We start from the raw sequence: 22,134 nt of genomic DNA on the forward strand, positions 1-22,134 counted from the left end.
CTCATCATTAAGTTATTTCGTCCCATTAAATGTGAAGTAAAATAATTATTATAAAAAAATAAAACATATAAAACCAAATTTTGGTTATTTAAGCACTCCGACAAATGTTTGGCTTTTCAAGACGAATCTGTTTCAAACGAGTCTCAAACGATTCTCTTTCCAAAACTGTTTCAGAAACATACAGTCACAGGGCTGTATCTCATGAACCGTAATAGATGGACACTTGAAATTTTCATAGAATGTGTATTTCTATAAAAACAAATGTATATCTATAAAAACAAATGCTAAAAAATAAGAAGTGCATTTACTACCATGATTATTATAATAATAAAATGAATAAACACAAAAATTAATAAAAAGTCACAAGCCTATAGGTTTAACATAATCCGGGGTTAGTCTTCTTAATCTTATTACATTACTTACCAACTCAAAAATATTTTTATCGCCAAGCCTGACAATCTCAGGCTTAGGGTCAGCAACATCACTTAGTCTTGATGATACCTTGGAACAATGTGCCGCTGTCAGCAGGAACTTAGGACTTATGAGGGAACTACCGCACATAAATAACCAAGTATCTGTCTTCGCTCGCCAGCCCAACGCTCCCTGGAATATAAATAAATCATACATTTATACCATATAATATCTATATAGTCTGCGGTAGCACCGTAATACCTACATAACATAGAAATAGAAGTATTAAACATAAATTTATTCTGGTTTACAGCCAGCAATATTTCGTATCAAATGGCCTAACTATTCGTATGTTCTGAGGAATAGCAAAGCATCTATATCAGATCTCAGGACGTGATACAATCGTATTTGGAATTAATGACGCATAAATCAATTTCTTAACTAGGTATTTCAAGTCCCATAAAAGAGTTTTCTCACCATATGTGGAAATTCGCCAGGTCGCGTGGTTCTCCCTCCTAGCACAGCAGGCCTGGCCAAATGAGCGCGGGTCGCATCGCCTAGAAGAAAAGTTGAAATTGCTTCTATGAACAAGACAAGGTAAAAAACTTATCATACTCATAAATATGTTTGTTATAACAATAATAAGTATACTTACATACTTTAATAAAACATACTTACAAGCTTTATCGTGCCGTATTTTATCATCTCGATTTTTAAGTTCCCAGATGTATTCAAAACACTCTGGAAATAACAAATTTAGTGTTGTGTACAAATTTTCAATATTCACGTTATTAAGTTTTTGAAATAACACAAACATATTAACTCGCACTCACGGCAGTGCCTCCACCAAGTCGAGCCATTTATTTATTTACTTATTTACCTAATCCACAGCTTAATTTATTTCTGATATATAATCATTATATTGAAGTAATTGCCAAAAATGGATTTATATTTTACCTTATACATAAAGTACAGTCTCTAAATACACGAGTATATATGTGAGTATATATGTATACACGAGTATATATGAATGTCTATGCATGTATATATGTACATATATAGAGTATAAAGTCCGCTAAATAAATCACATAAATACAACTACTTATAAATAAATATTCACACTACAATTTAATACATTTTTTAGATAATATCCTCATTAATTAGATTATTAATTTACGTTTCAATTTTGCTCTGCTGTTGTGAAAAAATAAAAATATATTTATAATACTAATCTAAATCTTTTCTTGTCGTTATAATGGAAACGATGAACAAATATACGTTGACCATAGTTTGCAGTTTTACGTCTTGTATTTCAAAGTCTAAAAATACGAGTATTCTTACTTTAAATATTATATGATTATTTATATAATAAATAATATTATTATACATATATTTAATATTCATGGATGCAGCTTCTGAAAAATAAATATAAGCATCTCATATATTTTAATTGTTTTGACAGTTTGTTAAGTAAATTAAATTATTTTGTTTAAAATGCATTGCATTTTTTACAAAATATGTATTATACTACTTTCGTGTAATCCAGTTCTAACTTGATGCAGTTCTTACTTGCTTCACTTATTCTTCTTCCTGTACTGAAATTTGGCTTCGTCGACACAAAAGGATCGCATGGATTCGGTTGAATTGAAGTATCATTTATCTGAAATTTTTGAACCGGACTTGTATAATAGCGTCCTGGTTAAATAGAATGTGGAAGACAACGTTTTTTAAAAGAATTCTAATGTCGGCCACAGTTGCACAACACACAGGCTACCCCTAGGGTAGCGGCGCAACTGTGGCCGACCTCAGCTACGCCTCGAAAAAGTATGTTTTCCTTCCACACTCTTCAAACACTAACACAGCAGCGTCTGAAACTGATGTTATTAGGTAGAAATATATTATTATATGGCCTTAGGGCTGCCGTAGATATTTTGATATTTTGTTTTTTTTTTTTAATAAGTCTAGCTAAGTCTGCTGGACAAAGCAGAGATATGATGACCCCACTGAGGTTTAAATTCAGATGGTTATCCCATGGTAATCCGGAAGAAAATACTTTTATTCACAGATTGCAAAGTCTTACCATTTAGATCAACATTTATAATAATATATTTAGTTTTGTTAGAATTTAGGACTCGAAATTGCCAAATCCAATCTATTTATTTGAAACATAATATATTTTGAATATTGATATGGTCCCATGAGATGTTGTTAGGTTACATAGTGAGATAATACCTTAAGACAGAAGGTCTCTTAAGTACAGACTACATGAATCCAAGGACTTGGATTCCATGGATCTCACGACTTTTTACGGTGGAAGAACTGAATGGCGAGGCTTGGATTTTTTTACAAGCAGTGTTTTTGATGGCATTACAATTTATATTAAAAAGGTTCTTACGATACGCCCCTTTATCTTTATTACCCACCTATAACAAAACTCTACATAAATACTACCAAACATAACTCTTTCGTGGAACTGGCTAAATAGTTGAATCTCCCCACTAAACTCTGACACGGTAGACTACTGTTACTGTCTGAGTTACCTTTTGTTTATTTCAAATCAACCTCCATTGAAGTTGACACGGACTTACAAACGGACATACCAAACGCTTGCAATAATTTTAAAATACATTGTTTTTGGTCTCAAATAATCACTCAGTCATCTATAAGCATGCTATCACGCAGAGGTTCAACAGGAACTCGAGTTTGATTTTATTTTAGTACAAATTACGATCAGGCCTACACTCAAGCCGTTACAGGACCACTCTCTGAAATTAAATCACATGTTAAAAAGTTGTAAAATTCAGTTTGTTTCCTCTCTCTAACAGGATAACGCCTATTACTATCATTACTTATATCAACAGATTCACGTACCAATACCTCAGGCTCGCTTACATCCGTCATAGTATTAGTCACATTACTTACATCACTTGTATCCGTAACCGCAGGCACACATACACCTATATCACCTGTAATCACCAGCATCAGTCATGGACTCTTTTTCATGACAGTAAATTAAATCGAAAAGTTACTATTTTGACAACTGGAATTACTCGCGTTATCCTCAGGAAAAACATCTTTTAAAAACTTAACACCTCGAATGTCTTCGTATTAAATAATCGATATCTTCTTATGAATATCCGACAAAAATCACTGGTTTTGACTTTGCATCCAACTTTCGTCTTTTCTGTCTGGTATAAGAGTATACGCTACGCTATATACGTATACGTCTACGCTATCAGTAACTTATTATCTGTTAGAAAATTATATATCGTGAATCTAATTTTAAAATTCCATAAAGATCTACCTTTTGATAACACCTTCCTTGATAGGAGACGTTGCGATATTGTAGCACCCTCCTATGCGGTTCGAACCATTTTTGCTCAACGCCAATATTTATCACAAGCATCTTATCTATATAATAAAATCAACCGATTACTGCAAATATACCCTTTAACTTCACACAACTGTAAATTAATTCTAATAAGGTGGCTGCAAACACTAAATTATACAAAGGTCGAGAACCTCCTTGTAAGACTAAAATAACATCTTCAACTAGATAAAAACAAATGTATGTGGACTTAGCTTCCGATTCCTAGGATATCATTATGAGTCCGTAGGGTATGCACGAATAATATCTAAACATTGTACTCAATATGGTGTAATATTTATGTTAATCCTATATTTGTAATTCAATGTCAATACTTTCATGTATAATCCTAATTAAGAAATCCAACAGTGGAAGAGCGACGCATTCCTATCACAAGTGTCTCTGACTACTTACCAGGAAGCCCCGACCATTAGTTTCAATGATTTTCCTTAAATAAATGCGTTTTTATATATTTTTTTATGCGCTGCACATCCAAATAAGCATAAATGGGTAACATCTACTCGTTTCCCAGACCATTTTTGTAGAGGCACACAGTCTTTCACTGTCTTCGTCGGAATCCGGTTTTTGATATAAATCTTAGTACATATTTAACGCTCTTGCACAAATTTGCTTAAAGTTATAATAGACTTCTCGCTTTTTCGATAATATTATAGTTCTGTTAGCTCTTTCAACCATACCATTCTGTTTGGTGGTATATACTGCATATCGCCTTCTGATGTAGAATTCCATTTGTTGACAAAACAATATCGTAAGCTCTATTACAAAACTTCGTTCCACCATCTCATCTGATACACTTGTTCGACTTGCTAATTGCCTTTTCAACGCGAACTTAATATTTTTGAAATTTTATAAAGTCTCACTCTTATGTTTGAGAAAATAAACATGTGTCATTCGAGTATATATCGTTGACAAATAATAACATGTACCATGAACCGTTGAATGAAGTAGCTTCCAAGGGACCACATAAACCCGTATGTACGATCTCCAGTATATCGTTCGCTCCCGTTCAGACATTTGGAAATGATTTCTTACATCTTACTCTTAGTCGACATATCCGTCATAATGTTCACATCATCAAGACGGGTCACAATATTCTTTAAAATTTGCATATATTCCGGATTAGTACGGGTTAGTTTTATATGCCAATCTTTATTTGACATTGTCAAATTACATAGTGGCGATTTGACAAATTGTTTAAAAAAATATATATATATATATATATATATATATATATATATATATATATATATATATATATATGTACTATGTACGTTGTGGCCAGTTGCGATGATATTATCCATAGACTTACTAATACTGCAACCGTTTTTCAGGAAATTAACAGTAAATCCTTTTTCAGTAAGTTTACTCACCGATAACGAATTCATACTTAAATTATTAGTCTGTATTTGTCTTCTGTAGTTATCTTTAAAATTTCATCTCTTCAAAATATTCAAGCTGTAGTTATTTTTAAAATTGTTATTTGCAAAGTATATTAATAATACATATTTTCAGCTAGACCATATTTTTATTCACTTTTTAAAACTTAACTCGCCGAATTTTTCAAATAAGCCTTCAGGGCCAAATCCGAATCTATAACTATAGTGTGTGAGAAGTAATATGAAGGTTCCGTCGTCTCACGTGTACACGCCGTGAACAATGGTATGGTGTGAACGGGGCATGGTCCCCCCCTCACTCTGCTGGAAGCTGTGGTGTAAGATGGATGTGCGTGCGGGCACTGCTGAGTGAGCCGATACTTTAACATAAGGCGAAACACAAACAGTACAATAACGATTAGCGAAAAATGCTGAAAGGAGTTACGAGGCCGATTTTAATAAAAACTAAAACTGCATCATTCGTTTTTTTTAAATATCTTTTTCCGTAGCCTTTTGCCTTTAATGCCATTTGGTAGGTTTAGGTCTAAAACGGATAGGGCAAAAGGAATTGTGTAATTAGGGTAATCCGTTTAGAAGTTATTAGGGATTTTCCATTGTGAACATTGTAAATTTTTATATGTAAGCTTTTATTCGTACAGACATTTATTTAAGCGCAATAAGGCCAAAATTTGCCTAAACACTTGTTTCCTTGGAAACAGACTTATTATTATTTTATATTACGGCGACAGTTGCTTTACCTCACGACAGTTATTGTATTTTGTGTATGTTACCGTTAGATTGTAGAATACGTTTGCATACACATTAACTAGGCAGTCTTAAGATTAGCTAGAAAATATGCAGATTAACTATGTAGTTAAAATTCGAAACATCTTTTCAGACTTGTTCTTAGGGCTAAAACACATGCCTTTTTACGACACGACGACGTATCGTGACACACAGCGACATCGTGCCGCAAAGCGATATTGTTTCGTGAAAATATACAATGTTTGTCGTAAATTCATGACACGACGACGCATCATGGCATGCACGGGTCGACGTCAAGGGGTGAAAATTGATACAATCTCGTTTTGTACTTTAGGTAATGGACAAGCTAATCTGCGTTTTAACTGATTTAGGCACATTAGCCGTAACATCTAGTTTTTTTCTCATGACATTTGTCAGAAATTCGGAATGTTTTTGATATTATATAACTTTTTAGGGTTCCATACCCAAAGGGTAAAAACGGAACCCTATTTCTAAGCTGTCCGTTTGTCTGTCTGACATAGAGCTCTATTTCTGGAACCTTAATAGATAGAAATTTATTTTTTTTACGGAATATGTATAATGGTGGCCGCTTTAACAATAAGTACTAAAAGAAAAAAAAGAAAAACTTTCAAATAAAGGAGAGTTGCCATACAAGGACCTTCTTTTTCTTTATGAGGAGGAATTCTTCAAAAGGTATTCGACGACGTGGGAGTGACGCCGGGTTATGTGGGACTTTAGCCGCACTAAAATCCTCCGGTGGCCGTCCTCAACGTTTGTTGGAGAACTCCGGGATCTCCGACTGAACGTAACAGAAGTCCTTTAAGCGCGATGCCCCGATCGAGCTCTGCCCTGGGAGAACAATTTTCGCTCCTCCTAAACTATCCGGTGTTCACGACGGTATGCGACTACACATACCGCCGTCCTTCCCGGGGACACTTATTGGACGGTTCGAGCTCCCTCTTGCCACTCCCAACCCCGGAAGCCTCCTTGTAGTCGCTTCTTACGACCGGCACGGGATATCGTAACCCTTTTTTAGTCCAGGAACTACAGAGACAAACATATAAGGACCTGCTATTTTTTAGCGTTTTTCATTTGAAATGTTCACAATGCATTATATGGCTGCTATAACATCAATTAGTAAAAATAAAAATATAATAAACAAATATTGTTGTGGTACGGAACCCTCAGTGTACGAGTTCGATTCGCACTTCACCCATTATTTGAATTGAATTTAAATTGAAGTTGGAATTGAAAACGTCTTTTGTCTCGAGAATAAAAACAATTGACGTCGCCTATAATAGTAGGGGAGCCCAAGACGGGATTTCGAGAGTGACTCGAACGCGGCAGATTAAGATATGGGAGATACCTTACATCCTATAGAGTATCTTAAACTATCCATTTGGGGGTTCAACCAGGGAAGTCCATCAGACTATTAATAAAAAATCGTATTATCTATAGTAGCTTAATTACATGCTGAAAACAATAAATTTATAATCTGATGGTTTGAGGGCGGCGTTAGGGAGTAATAAGGTTGCAAAAAATCTATACCTGGACATACTCGAGTGCGGTATTTTTTTAATACAAAGGAAATAATGCTAGAAAATATGCACTATCTGATAGCGCCATTTATTAGCTTGGATCCCTGGAAAGTAATGGTGTATAACAAACTAAAGGAAAAGGCAAATTTTATGGAAAATACATTATTCTTTATACATTCTCATTCTATTTTTTTTTTTCAAATCGTCAGTATAAAAAACCCCTCCACTAAATCGTCAGATGAAGGGTTATGATAAGTAAAACATCAGCTGGAATTTCCTGTATAATAATCTTATCCTGTATAATAATCTTCGAAGAGTCACTGACAGTCTTTCGAATCGAATCGTCAGTCTTTCGAATGGGCGACTCATCTGAGGTAGCTTCATATCCCCTTTGAAAATCTAATGCGCTGGTTACTTTTTTTCCATTTTTACCTCTCGTATGACTGTCCCAAACCAGCAGATAAACATATTTCCGACATCAGAGATATATACTCTATCACTAACCTGCCGCGCCTTGAATATGTCTGACTCTGCTTTTAACATCTTTCGAATCATCTAGAAACTATTCCCACGGTAAATCGAAAAATATCACACAACCTTTTCTTCACTCTAACGTGTAATCTACACAATCGTATACGTCCTATTGACGCTCGAGTTTCTGCCCATTTAACATCATGGGCTCCCCTACTACTCGTACATTTCGCGGACAGAAACACAGATTCATTAACTGCAAATGTAACTTTGTAATCCTATATAACTTATATAGGATACAAAGTTATTTAATGTAGTTGGTGTATCTAGATAACTGGACAGAAATTGCAAAATATTTTATATTTATTAATATTTTCCATGAGTTATATACTAAACACTAATTGTATTCTCAATTTCAACCTTGTATGTCTGCTGGAAGTGCCTTAAACTTTTGATGATCGGTCAGTCAGTCAGTGAGTGAGTGAGTGACAAAATTACGAACTTTAACTACTTGTAATTCTTAAACTACTTGTTCAAATTGAATGAAATTTGAAATGTACCGTTTCTATACAATGCTTGCTTGGCTCCTGAAAATTCAGGCTTCTCGCTTCATATGCAACGAAGTTACAGGGGGTCAAAAATGGGCCGAATTGCTTCGGGAAAAGTATGGTACGGCCGTGCCGCTTCTTTTGGCTCGACTTGGCGGAGGCACTGCCGTGCCTCCAGATTTAGTTTTGTTAGAATTTAGGACTAGGTTATTTGCATCAAACCAGTTCTAATCAAGCAAAGTGTTTCATTAATATTGTTCGTACCCTGTGTTTGTCGTTTTGCGTGTTTTAAAAGTATCATCACTCATCAGCAAACAAAACAACTTCAAATAAATTCTACATACGGCAAATCATTGATATATACTAAAAATAGAATCAGACCTAGGATAGGGCTCTGAGGTACACCTACTTTAATATTAAAGCCTGCTGATAGTGCTATACTTACTTGCACTCGTTGGACTCTATTACTTAAAAATTATAATTTGTAATATTGTTATGATTGTAATTTTAAGAATATGGTTTTATGATCAAGACAGTCAACGGCCTTAGACTAGAAATAAAATATACCTAAAGCTTGTGCTTGTTCCCGATAATTAAATATATTGATCACTAGCATCTGTAGTAGCCTTTAGTAAATCTGAATGGTCTTTGGTGTTAAATATTATTTACTTTAATATGTTTCCATCATTTAGTAGAAGTTTAGTAGAAACTTTTAAAAAAAATACTTAGAACAACAGTATTTAAATAGGCTTATAATTGTTGGGGTTTTACCTATCTTGGACAAGGAAATTATTTTACTGTTTCATTCGATCCGGGAACCCTGATCAACACACTTGTTAAAATGATGACTAAATAGAGTGCTAAAGTCCACCGAGACAAATGCTGAGACGAATATTTACTTAAGAACATGGATACACGTCGTGTGAAAGTACTAAATGGCTTACAAGCTGAAGCTCAATTTTTTTATCACATGTCTTTGACCTAACACACGAGTTAGCAACAAATAACTGATTTAGCAAGTTTATGATGACTACTATTGTTTATGAGGCAGAACCTCTACATCATCAGGATTGAAGAGTTGAAGGTCAAATTTTCTATCATATCAATGTGTACTCATCATATCATCATCATCTAGTTACTCAATGTTCACTAAAAGTTTCATGAGAATTGGATGGGTAGAAGCTAATTCATCAAAAATATGTAAAATAACAGGGCTACTGGTATATTAAATTCGATGAAAAGATAATCTCTATCTTTAGGAAATCGGCTAAAAGTAATACTTACATTATTAGAATATGATGTTTCCTGTATATTTCTTCCCCAAACCCATGGATCATCTTGCTTTAATAAACATAAGAATATAACATCAGCTACTTTATTTACAGGTTTAATAAAAAAATAGGTACTGTTTAAACATGTACAGATAAAAATATTACCCGTTTCGGACGATATGATTCCATGTTAAGCACTTCACACAAAGAGTAACAAGATATAACTAAAAAATAAATAAACACAAAATAAATATTTATTTTAAAATATATCGATAATTCGTATTCGACACAGTATTACCTGTCACTGTTGTTATAAATATCAACAACAGTCCCACACAGTTCATCGCAAAAATTATTTGAATTCAAAAAATGGAATAATTACAAATACAATATTTTTTGTTCATGACAAAGGTTGTGTTGTGTTGGTAATAACGGACAACTAACTATTCACTGGTTAATTGGGTATTATTCTATTGAATCCTAACTACAATACAACTAGTTTATAAATAGCATTGAATACGCGCTGCTCAAATGGCTGCTGATTATGTACTGATTCATATGCACAAAACCAAATTTAAGGAAAGCGATTGCGCCTCAAATGCTACTATGCAATAGTAACAGGATGCAAAATATAATCAATTTTACCTAAATAATTAAATAATAATTTTGTCTCATTGAAATGTGTAGAAGAATAAAACAAATCTGGCGACCGGTTCCCTGATATGTATGGTATTTTGATGCTAATTTGATGATTTCTTTGATTAAAGTGTGGATTGTATTTGGTGTAATTATCATAGATTATAAAAACATTTCTATTTAAAATGTTTGAGTAATATAGTGAATATTGTAAATTTGTTGCTCTCAATAGGTGAGTGAACAATACAGTACGGAAACAAATAGAACTCATGTTACGTTTGTTTACGTTACGTTTGTCGGGTAAAATCCGAACGAATAGGCCTACTGCCTATTATAAAAAAATATATAAAAAATAGAACCGACTTCAGTATCACTACAAAGTAAAAAATGATTAAAATAAAAGATTGGTTAGGGACATAGTCGGCGCTTATGATGGACACAAGTTAGGTCGTGATTTTGTGATCCCGCAAATTATGTAACATATTGATTGAAAAATTAGAAGTTTTAATGAATTTTGAATTAAGAGGTAATTTGGGGGTAAAGTGTCATATCAAATGAAAGAGCTTATCAGGAATCTGAAATATATTTTATTTTAAAAATACAAACCAAATTGGTACCAAATTAAATAAAACGTCACTTTGAACAGCTTATATTTGACTTGTTGCCATACGTCATTGCCAGACTATACTTTCTATCCAATCAATAAAACTGGAGACTCGAGTGTACACGCCGGGGTAGTTTGCGCGCGCGCATCCTACGCCGAACGACGTCACTCCGATGACGTATGACATCGTTCCCTCAGTCGTGATCGGTAACGGAATCTTCATTTGAAGTGGACCCCCAGAGTCACCCTTGAAAAAAAACACATAAAATGATTTTTATAACTTTAATATAAATAATAATGAAGGGTAAATAAGGCTAAACAGTATTGTACATAATAAAAATATTTAATTTTCTAATAAAGTTCATTAATTTCTATTGCACTTTATTTTATTACGATAGCTAGGCAGGTAAAGTATTCCCAGCTTACATTTTGTATGAATTATATTATTATTATACGATTAAATATATATAATTTGTATGTCTAGATAAAATATATAGCTTAACTTAATTTTTTATTCATAACTTATAAAAAAATGTATTAAAAACTAGATGACCCGTGAAATTCGTATGGCTAAAATGATAAGATTCTAACACATCATAACGTAGGCGAAACCATGGGGCACAGATATTCACACCTGTGCCCCATGATATAAAGAACATTCATCAGACTACATATACCTGACAAGCATCATGCCCCCCGGCCAGCACGCCAGCGCACAGCTGATTAGGCTGAACGCCTTGGAAGTGTCTGTTGAAGGCTGATCTCAGAAGCTCGTTACACGTGTCCGAGTCAATAACGTCTACGAATACTGCTTGAAGCTCCGGTGACGTTTTTTGTTTAGCTAAAAGGAAAATTACCATTAAACTAGCATCTTTAAAGCGGGTAGTGGCTTACATGGTTCGCATTTATTCGCATCGGTATTTGTAACTCATAACAACAATATAAATAAAATCCAATCCAATTTAGTCCTTAGCGTCAGCAACGCATTGCGTATGATGCTCGACCTCCAATATAACACCAATGTTATGGCAGTTTAAAATATAGCAACACTTTTGATGTTAACACATTTCTTAATATATTGTTTAACTGCCGCAACTTAATAGTTTCACAATCATTCTGAGGAAGTCGATCAAAAATAAAAATAACAGGCGTAGAACATATTAAAAAACGTTATAACCAAGTTAACCTGCATCGACGGTTCCCCAGCCAGTAACGGCGGCTTCTGTGCCTAATGGACTAGTGTCAGCTTTACTCCACAAGCACGCCGGCTGTATGAATCTGTTGAATGTAACTTCACTTGTCAGCTCGATCAGACCGATGTCGAAGTACTTCTTCGGCGGCTTGTACTGTGGGTGGACAATAAATCGAAGAATCTGTTTGTCTTCCGGTATTCGGCCATTTGCGAACTATAACAAAATAACAAATTGAAATCAATAGAAACAGTATTCAATAATAAATGATTATATTACGAGTGAACTAAATTTTCAATGTGGTAGAATCCTCTATGGTTCGAATCAGACACCATCGCCACACCTATTTCTGCTTAATTACAGTAGATTTAAGCGCTGCTGGATACTTCTCTGAGGCGTTACAACTTACTACTCAGGAATAACAAAGCATCGGCTACTAACTTCAGGCTAAGGCTAATCTAACCTTATCTGAAGTTGATTTCAGATGCCCATGGGCGGCAGTAGCCACTTACCATCAAGTGGGCAACATTAATATCGTAAAAAAAATAATTTCAACTTTCATTTGTGTAGTTTTTTTTTTTGGCAAAAGAAATATCTGAAATTCTCTATTAATATGCAGTTATGGAGAACTATTAGGTAGGTTAGTAGTTAGTAGGTTCTGTTCTACTTCAAATGGTAGTACGAGATCCCCGTTGTGCGAGGTCAACACGTACTTGATCAGTTATTTTATAATTTTTGGGACCATCACAAAGTCACTCCTTTAACTTCATCCGGTCTTCGTCTTTTTAATCTTATTACAACTTGCGCTACTTACGTTATCAATAATATTTTTATCCCCAAGCCTGACGATCTCTGGACTAGTATCAGCAACTCTGGTATCAGCTGAGGATATCTTAGAACAATGTGCCGCTGTCAGCAGGAACTTAGAACTTATGAGCGAGCTACCGCACATAAATAACCAGGTACCTATCACCGCTCGCCAGCCCAGCGCTCCCTGTAATATGAAATAAAATATTGTTAATAAGTATATATCTATCTTGTAATTGATATTTATGAATAATTACGAATAATTACATAATTTACGAAACTGTTCGAAGTCGCGGGCATACGCTAATATTTTATAGTAATAAAAAAAACGTAATTGGTAATTCGACTATAGCATCACCCTTGCATCTGTAATTCGTGTCTAGTGTCACATGTGAGACAGGAGGACGGGTGCAACCCATTCCTGATGATAAGCAACTCATCTGTGGTCGAAGGTTGGTTAGATTCGTTTGCTACTTATATGCTACGCACTACCACTGATAGGTAAGTAGCTACTAACTGGATACTATCTGTACAGAATAAGACGACCCCAAATAAGATGAGAATCCTAACTATTATTAGGCCAACCTCATGACCACAGATGCGTCGCTACTCCTGGGGAGTTGGAGCACCTAGTAAAAGTATACCTCCCTTGCATCTTTCAAATCAAAACAGCACCGCCTAATATTTTTTGTGTATATCGAAGTAGATCGGAACCCTAAATAGAAATAAAGAATCAACTTTTTCACCATGTGTGGAAATTCTCCAGGTAGCGTGTCTCTACCTCCGATTCCACTAGCACGAAATATACCACGCTTTTTATCGTCTTCTGCCCGGATTTTGGAGCCTAGAAAAAGAATACAATTCACTTTTACTTGTTCTGTAAGCACTGATTCAATTCTTACAATTTTCATTTTTCTCGTTCTCGTATTCTTAACAATTTTAATATGTTTTGACCTATACGTAAAACTTATAAACATAAACAACATTCTAAACTAACTAAGCTATATATATTATTCTAAGCTTATTTAACTATTATACAAATAAATAAAAAATCTTTATAAAAATAGTAACTATAATTAAATATCCAAATTGCTGTCCTTCAGAAGAATTCCCAAAACACTGGCGACATTACCCCACTGAATAGCTAAGCAAATTCTCTGCCCAGCCCTTTGGTCATTGGTGCGTATTGCTGATCTCGTATTCTTGGAATAAAAACAGTCGCAAATATTTCTTTTCAATGAAGGAGATTGCGCGTGTTTGACTCGCTCATAATTATGTGGCGGCCAGTGATGGAACATATGAAGTAGAAGTATAAATAAAATAGACATACAGACAGATATATAGATTTATCGAAATTATGTCATTCGAAATTGGAATAAAAACATATATGTAATATTACAATTAAATTATACTCACAAGCTGAACGATGTTTTGCAACGTCATCGCGATTCTTAAGTTCCCAAATGTATTCAAAACATTCTGAAAATAACAAATATAATATTTTAGATATTGGCTATACAGCACTCTGTATTCTGTATTAAATCCATTTAGTGTCCCAATCTTAGATGAGTAAAATACATCAGTTGATCACTCCTAACAAGAAAGTGTAACCAATTTTGAGAATTGAAATTGTTGCGTAAATAAAGTGTTGCCACGTCTCCGTTTTAAATGGTCCCTAAAATGTTTGAAATACTTTTTTATTTATGCGTAAATTTTCTAAGAATGTTCTTTATTTGTCAAGAATTCAAACAATAAATGAGAAAGTCATCCTTTTGTGGTTTCATTCAATTTCAAAGTGGTGAAGTGTCCTTCTATTTTACTTATCAAGGGTCCCGATCAACGAGTTTCATTATTGTCGAAATAGTCGATGATTCCTTTGCCATCAATATGGACGTGTCAGAATAGCGAGCATTGCAATGCATCCAGATTCTAATCAGTATTATCATTTTACAGAGTACTCCCAGAAAAGAGTAAAGACTTACTTGCTTCGCTGATCCTGTATTGTTTACTGAAATCTGGCTTATTTGGCACGAAAGGACTGCAAGGATTAGGTTTTCCAGTTGTAGTGGTATCCAAGTTGATATTTCTATTATCATTCTGGAAAATAGACTAATAATAAATATTAGTCGATCACTTTACAGTTATAACCTAGAAATGTTTATGATGAACCCATAAATGATAAACCTACAAGTAGTGATATAATAAATAATAAATAACCAATCAGATAGTTAGTGATAGATAACTCGAACACATTGGTCAAAGCTGCATACTAATAAGCAAGTAATAGCTAACTACGCTAAATACATCACAATAACGACGTAAATTAGCCATTATCGGTTTCAAGGTGAACGGTTGTAAAGGTTCTTCCCCTCACAGGTTCTTTACGTTGCTGTAATGTATAGAACTAATCTACGTCATACTACGTATACACGTGAAATAGCTTAACCTATATACCAATATTTATCTATTATGTAAAAAAAAGCTTTTGTTTTTCTAAAGTAATTCTCGGAAGTTAACAAAATTGTCGCAATAGCCACATTTTGAGCTTTTTTTTTAAATATTTACGAGTTTTTATTGATTCAAGAATATAATGTTTAATATTTTTCAAAAATACATTACCCTCGTTAGCTGGCTATTATTTTCATTCCAAATCCATGGTTTATCTTGCTGTAAAGATGCAAAAAATATTCACTACTATGTTTAAAGTTTTTTTTTTTATATCCTATTTTAATTAACAATATTGGATTGTTTTTATTTTCTTAACAGATATATTTTTAATATTTTTTATAATTATTGTAACATTATAAATAATAAAATATTACCCGTTTATCTCTTATCAGTTTGATGTCTGCTAATGTTTCATATACGCAATCCGATATAACTGTAACAAAATTAACATTCCAATATTCACGAGACACTCGACAATTCACTCAAAACAAAATTATTAATTATTTTTTTATATTACCTGTCATTATTAAAACAAATAAAACTTGAACGCACTTCATGTTAATGTCGAAATTACACCCGCAAAAACGACTATGATTTGATAAAAATAATTACTTTTTTACACTTTATTATAATATTCAAGAAACTGTAGCCATTCTAAATTGTTCACTTCATTGTTATTATTTTTATGACATTATCCCTGTGTTTGATTTGACTTTATGTTTACTTATACGTTTATACGTGTTCATGTTCATGACACACATTCACAACTGATAGTAAGTAACGGAAAATCGTAAATAAACCTGTTTACTTGCTTACACACAATTAAACATAATTAGAGACGATACTTGTGGTTTACTACTTGTCATTAATTAAAAAAGTGAGATCGATTGTAGTAGTTATTATTTAATTTAAATTTGAAATATTCTAAGACTATCATAGTGTTTGCTGTGGCTTTTAATGATCCCGTAATACTTTTGTGGAATAAAACAATTGCAACATGTGGAACGTCTATATGATATTCCCTAACAGATACCGGTCAGAGATCAGGGTTCAATTAGCCTGTGGCCTAATCCTTCTCATTCTTAGAGGAAGTCCGTGCCCTCTTATAGGACAGTAATGGGTTGATAACGATTCCTAATCAGAACATCACAAAATATTTTTGAAGGAAGAAAACAATTTAGACAATACATTCCACGTGAAATAAATTCATCAGTCTAAATTTAAGTATTTAAGTTTTCTTTATTTTTCTAGACCACTCATGATAGGGATTTTACCTAGGGTTGTTGCGAATATCAGCATCAGCATCCGCTGATTTTCAGCTTTCTTTTAAATATCAGCATCAGCATCCGCATCCGCAACAAAAGATGCTGATATTTAATGCTGATATTGAAATTGTAACGTGTTCGTTGAAGGCGGGACCGAGCTTAAATCACGTGGAGTTTTAGCCAATCACAGAAGTTTATAAACACAAGTTGTCATCAAACAATCATTCGATTGTATTGACAACGTAATTTGGTCAGACATCAATAACTTTCGATCATAGTTCAATCAATCAATAACAGAATTATGTATTCAATTCATAATGCCACATCCAGTGAAAAGTGCAATATGACCAAATTTTCGTTTTTGAACAAATATACGACACAGTGTAGTATTTGTAAAAAAAATAACAAATAAATGCCGACTTCTGTGTCACTTCAGAGTGGAGGGTAGCTGAAGTGGATGTTGGATTGGTACATGGTTCTGAAGTCGGTGATATATATATTTTGTTGGATAACGGCGGACAGCGGCGACAAACACGCTGTTTACGTGTTCAATATGAGCGCCGGCTTCAGAGATATGTGCTGAGCCAAAATTTGTTTCAGTTGATTTTTGCGTTGTAGTGACATGGAAGTCGATTGTATTTTTTAATTAATATTTTTTTTCACCTTTTTTAGTGATGACATACTAAAAATCTTACAAATGCACTAGTCGCCCTTCCGATTTTTGAAAGTTCCCCTCGATTTCTCTGGTCATCAGACCCTTATTTTCTTATAATGGAACTACTTTGGAAATATCTTTTTTTCCAACAAAATAAAAATCATCCAGTTCGGTTCATAAACGACGAAGTTATCCGCGAACAAAACATAAAAAAGACATATGGTAGAATTGAGAAACCTCCTCATTTTGTGAAGGTGGTTAAAAAAGACTATTCTCGTAAGGGACGTACAAATACCTCAGTATAAAATATATTTATTATTTAGTATTTTTAAATATCAGCATCAACATCAGCATCAGCTGATATTAATCTGAAAAAATCAGCATCAGCATCAGCATCAGCTGATCTAGTAAAAACCTGCATCAGCAACAACCCTGATTTCACCTTCATGTAGATGTTCTAAGTTATTACAAAAGTCTAGTGTTCACGTCGTTATTCAAGGTATCACAAAATAGACTTGTCACGATATTGATGTTGACATCTGTTATAAAACATATAGAGTATAAAATTTGCAACAAGTTTTGTTCTAAACATTTTTTCGTTTAATAGATTCGTGAGAAAACGCACGCGCGTAAGGAGGTAGTAGGTACATACCATAAAAAAAAAAAAAAACGCTTTCTACACTCACAGCCCCACACTAGGATTCCCTGTGTCGTGGGTGCCGTGGACACACACATAGACATATACACAAACACCCAGACCCAGAAACAAATCTAAATTCATCATTTAGACATCTGTCTGGCCGGGGATCGAACCCGGGACCCTTTGCGCGTCAGACCAGTATGGTGGCCGCTCCGCCACGCGGGTCGTCGTATGCAAGGTCGTATGCATAATGCAAGGTCAACTGTGAATCTCGGTGTAATAATTGTTTGTATTGTTGTTTTGTCGGTGTAATAATTGTATGTAGTTATAGTCATTATTCGTCGTTAGTACCAATGTATTTTAAATTAAATACAATATTCAATTACATTTTTCATAATATCATATTTTAAATATCAATATGCAATAATGGGAGCTATATCATAGCGAATACACTCCATGAATTATTTTTAAATAAATAAATTCGTAATGTGTTTTTTTCACGAAATTCTAAGGGTTCTAAAAAGATAACAAAATAAGATGACACCATGGGAAATTAATATATTTTACTTTGTATATTATTAAAATAACTAAAAAAAATTCTAAATTAATGTCACATTTAACAGTTCATTATAAGCCTGTATGTCATGTATATTCTCCTGTATGTCACTTCCAGACAATATTTTCTATCCAATCAATAAAACTGGAAACTCGAGTGTACACGCCGGGGGTGTTTGCGCGTGCGCATCCCACGCCGAACGACGTCACTCCGATGACGTATGACATCGATCCCTCAGTCGTGATCGGTAATGGAATTTTTACTTGAAGTGGACCCCCGGAGTCACCCTTAAAAGTAAGTAAATATTATTATTATTGTTATTCCGTAAAATACTACTCTGTTAGTAAAATATCATGCATGTTAAATGTTTTATATTCTTGTAATAACAAAGTAATACAATTCTACTGTGGTTTATTTGGTTAGAACCACTGGGCAGAAAGAAAAAAAAACACATTTTGAATCATTTTTCCTAGTAAAAAGCTATTTCCGAAATATATTATTGAATCAGAAACTGATTGCACTTACAAAACGGTTTTTAAACATTCAGAAGATGAAGATTACCTGACAAGCATCCACTCCCCCGGCCAGCACGCCAGCACATAGCTGGTGCGGCTCAACACCTTGGAAGTGTCTGTTGAAGACTGGTCTCAGGAGATCGTTACATGTTTTTGAGTCAACAATATCCACAAATGCTGCTTGAAGCTCTGGCGACATTTTTTGCTTGGCTAAAAAAAAATTCTTACATTTTAAAAAGGTGGTTTAACCTTTTGTAGTTCGCACAAGAAGACTACCCGCTATACTTGTATCTATTGTATAGGTATTCTAATTTAAATTAAAGAGGCAGTTCCCAGAGGTAGCAACGAATCTTTGGTTGAAAATACGAACACCCTTACAATTTGAAATTGATTTGCCAAATGTTTATCGGAAGTAACTAATTTTTTTTTTTGTATTTTAGTGTACAGTCATAGCTATATACGAGTAGTTATCGCTTATTAAAAACAACACACCATTTAGCTACATGCTCGTTTTATACTTCTATTTTGAAATAAAAATCACAAGTATATGGTATAAATTAAAATCATTTAAGATCATATAACATAGAAGTATAATAATCACTTGACCTTCCCTTCTGCATCTCATAATATTCTGTGAGTACCTGAATCGACGGTTCCCCAGCCGGTGAGAGAGGCCTTAGTACCCAATGGACTAGTATCCTCCTTACTCCATAAGCAAGCCGGCTGCATATACTTATCGAAACTAACTTCGCTTGTCAACTCGATCAGACCTATGTCGAAGTACTTCTTCGGCGCATTGTACTGCGGGTGAACGATGAATCGAAGAATAGTTTTGTCTACAGGAGATAGATCGTTTTCCGACTGCAATTAAATAACAAATTTAGTCTTATACTAACTGTACTTAATATTAAATTTTAATTTCCAGTTCAATATTAAAACTGATTTGAACATAATTTTTTGTGTTAATTTTTTCCACAAATCTAGTTGAAATTTTCTTTAACCGCAGATATACGTATCATTATGATATAACATAAAATCACATTGATCACATTTTCTTGCTACCAAAACCACAAAATGATCAACAATATTTCTGTTCTTAATCACATTCGTTCCAGAATAGTTTAATACTGTAGCTTTAGCATATTAATTACATCTCACATGTGACTTACAACATCCATAATATTTTTATCGCCAAGCCTGACGATTTCTGGCCTGGTGTCAGCAACAGTGGTATCTCCCGGGGATATTTTAGAGCAATGTGCCGCTGTCAACAGAAACTTAGAACTTATGAGAGAGCTACCGCACTTGAATATCCAAGTTCCTACAACAGCTCTCCAGCCCAATGCTCCCTGTAAATCGAAACAAGAACAATTAAGAAAGGAAATCTAGAAAAAAAAATGGAGTCATTGTAATTTCAACTAGTCCTTTGAACGAAATGTTTATTTTGTATTGTATTATACAGAAACAATATGACTAATAATGTAACTTAATATGAATTACCACATAGTTTCAGGTGTTATTTATAATTTATTTATTTAATTTCATTGTAAATAATACTCTACAAAACCAATTACATTAAATTAATGACAACTCAGTCATACATCTCGCTCATAGTAACTCATGCATACTGACAATTATTTCGTCCGTTCATGAGTAAACAAAGAGGGTTTGTAGAGTCCGCGCCAAACTTCTAGTCCGCTTTGAATATAGAAACGAGTCGCGTAGCAACAGCAAATTATTATTGTATTAGCGGGACGAAGACAGCGCGGGCCCCCCCCCCGGCACCCGTCCGCTGTCCGCTCTCGCCCTCGGGTACATAGCTGCGTTAGTGTGCCCTTACGTTACTACGGAGTATATTATGCTTGTAGTTGTGAAATGAAATGAAAATGAAAATTAATGAAATTAGTGTGTTCCTAACCTCCTCAAATATCGATTCTTTAAGAAAGCCATAGTTTATGTAAGTGAAAGTAGAAAGTAAGTTTCACCATATGTGGAAATTCTCCTGGTATGGTGTCTCTTCCGCCAATGGCAAAATTAGGCTCATCATATACATCACTCTGCAACTCGCTTTGATATTTAAAACCTTAAAAATATTAAAATTTTCATTAATGACCCATTGACAAAGTTTAGCAATTCAGCAGCATAATGGCAAAATTCATGCACGTTTCGATTTCTTGTTGTTATAATAGATTAGTACTCGTTAAGCATCGTTGGGAGCCATTAATGGATTGGAAACAATCAATAAAATAAAGTGTAGTAGTGTAGGAGTAGATTACAAGGATTGCAGCCAAGATCGAACTTAATAACATAGGCTCTTTTACTCTTACTAGATCCCACTATACTACTATATTTAACACGTTTTTATTATAATATAAGAGTAGCAGACGAACATGCAGTCCACCTAATGGTAAGTGGCTAATGCCCTCCATGTACTACCGTAATCAACCCGAGATAAGGTGACATTCCTACCTTAGGTCGGCTACAGATGCACTGCTACCCCTGAGGACTAAGGTGGAATGCCTCGGTATGTTCATATGTCTCCCTTATCACACCCTTCAATCCAGCGCTTAAAATTACTGTTATAAGGCAGAAATGTGGCGGTGGTGCCGCACCGGAGTCGAACCAGAGAGTTCTGCGCCTTGAGAACTGGTTATTGCAATAAATTACTTTCAACACAGAACCATACAGTCATGATTTTCTTAAATTAAATAATGTTTATAAACGTTCCTAATGCTAACATTAATTACGTTATAATACTACAATAACTTACAGGCCTCATTATGTTGAAGCATATCAGCTCGATTCTTAAGTTCCCAGACATATTCATAGCATTCTGTAAAAAAATGTTTAGACAAAAAAATAGAAAACACAGAATACCACATCTTTGTTTGTATTTAAGTATATTTTAATATTTAATGTGTTTTATCATACATAAGTGGCAATCGAACATGAAGTCCGCTTGAAGTTGGAAAGTGACAGGTGGAAAGGAACACCAGATAGGATTAAAAACGTAAAGTCGGCCGTAGATACGCTGCTACTCCTGAGGATTAACT

At 34.2% G+C, this 22,134-nt stretch overlaps 1 protein-coding gene across 1 annotated transcript in view; it reads right to left on the minus strand.

Moving 5' to 3' along the window:
- The window catches only part of LOC140749259 (uncharacterized), a 79,291-nt gene that overhangs the window by 55,042 nt on the left and 2,115 nt on the right, over positions 1 to 22,134 (minus strand). The window contains exons 5-20 of the mRNA XM_073082302.1: positions 21,852 to 21,914; positions 21,067 to 21,164; positions 20,251 to 20,430; positions 19,723 to 19,942; positions 19,128 to 19,291; positions 18,676 to 18,853; positions 15,968 to 16,051; positions 15,825 to 15,883; positions 15,622 to 15,669; positions 14,985 to 15,099; positions 14,419 to 14,481; positions 13,749 to 13,846; positions 13,010 to 13,189; positions 12,192 to 12,411; positions 11,683 to 11,846; positions 11,085 to 11,252 (exon numbers count right to left, since the gene is read on the minus strand). Coding sequence (XP_072938403.1) covers positions 11,085 to 11,252; positions 11,683 to 11,846; positions 12,192 to 12,411; positions 13,010 to 13,189; positions 13,749 to 13,846; positions 14,419 to 14,481; positions 14,985 to 15,099; positions 15,622 to 15,669; positions 15,825 to 15,883; positions 15,968 to 16,051; positions 18,676 to 18,853; positions 19,128 to 19,291; positions 19,723 to 19,942; positions 20,251 to 20,430; positions 21,067 to 21,164; positions 21,852 to 21,914 — 2,102 coding nt within the window. The remainder of the gene's footprint in view (positions 1 to 11,084; positions 11,253 to 11,682; positions 11,847 to 12,191; positions 12,412 to 13,009; positions 13,190 to 13,748; positions 13,847 to 14,418; positions 14,482 to 14,984; positions 15,100 to 15,621; positions 15,670 to 15,824; positions 15,884 to 15,967; positions 16,052 to 18,675; positions 18,854 to 19,127; positions 19,292 to 19,722; positions 19,943 to 20,250; positions 20,431 to 21,066; positions 21,165 to 21,851; positions 21,915 to 22,134) is intronic.

This window comes from Epargyreus clarus, unplaced genomic scaffold (assembly GCF_041222505.1).
Source record: "Epargyreus clarus isolate Ecla_fem2 unplaced genomic scaffold, WU_Ecla_fem_2.2 ptg000017l, whole genome shotgun sequence".
Lineage (NCBI taxonomy): Eukaryota > Metazoa > Arthropoda > Insecta > Lepidoptera > Hesperiidae > Epargyreus > Epargyreus clarus.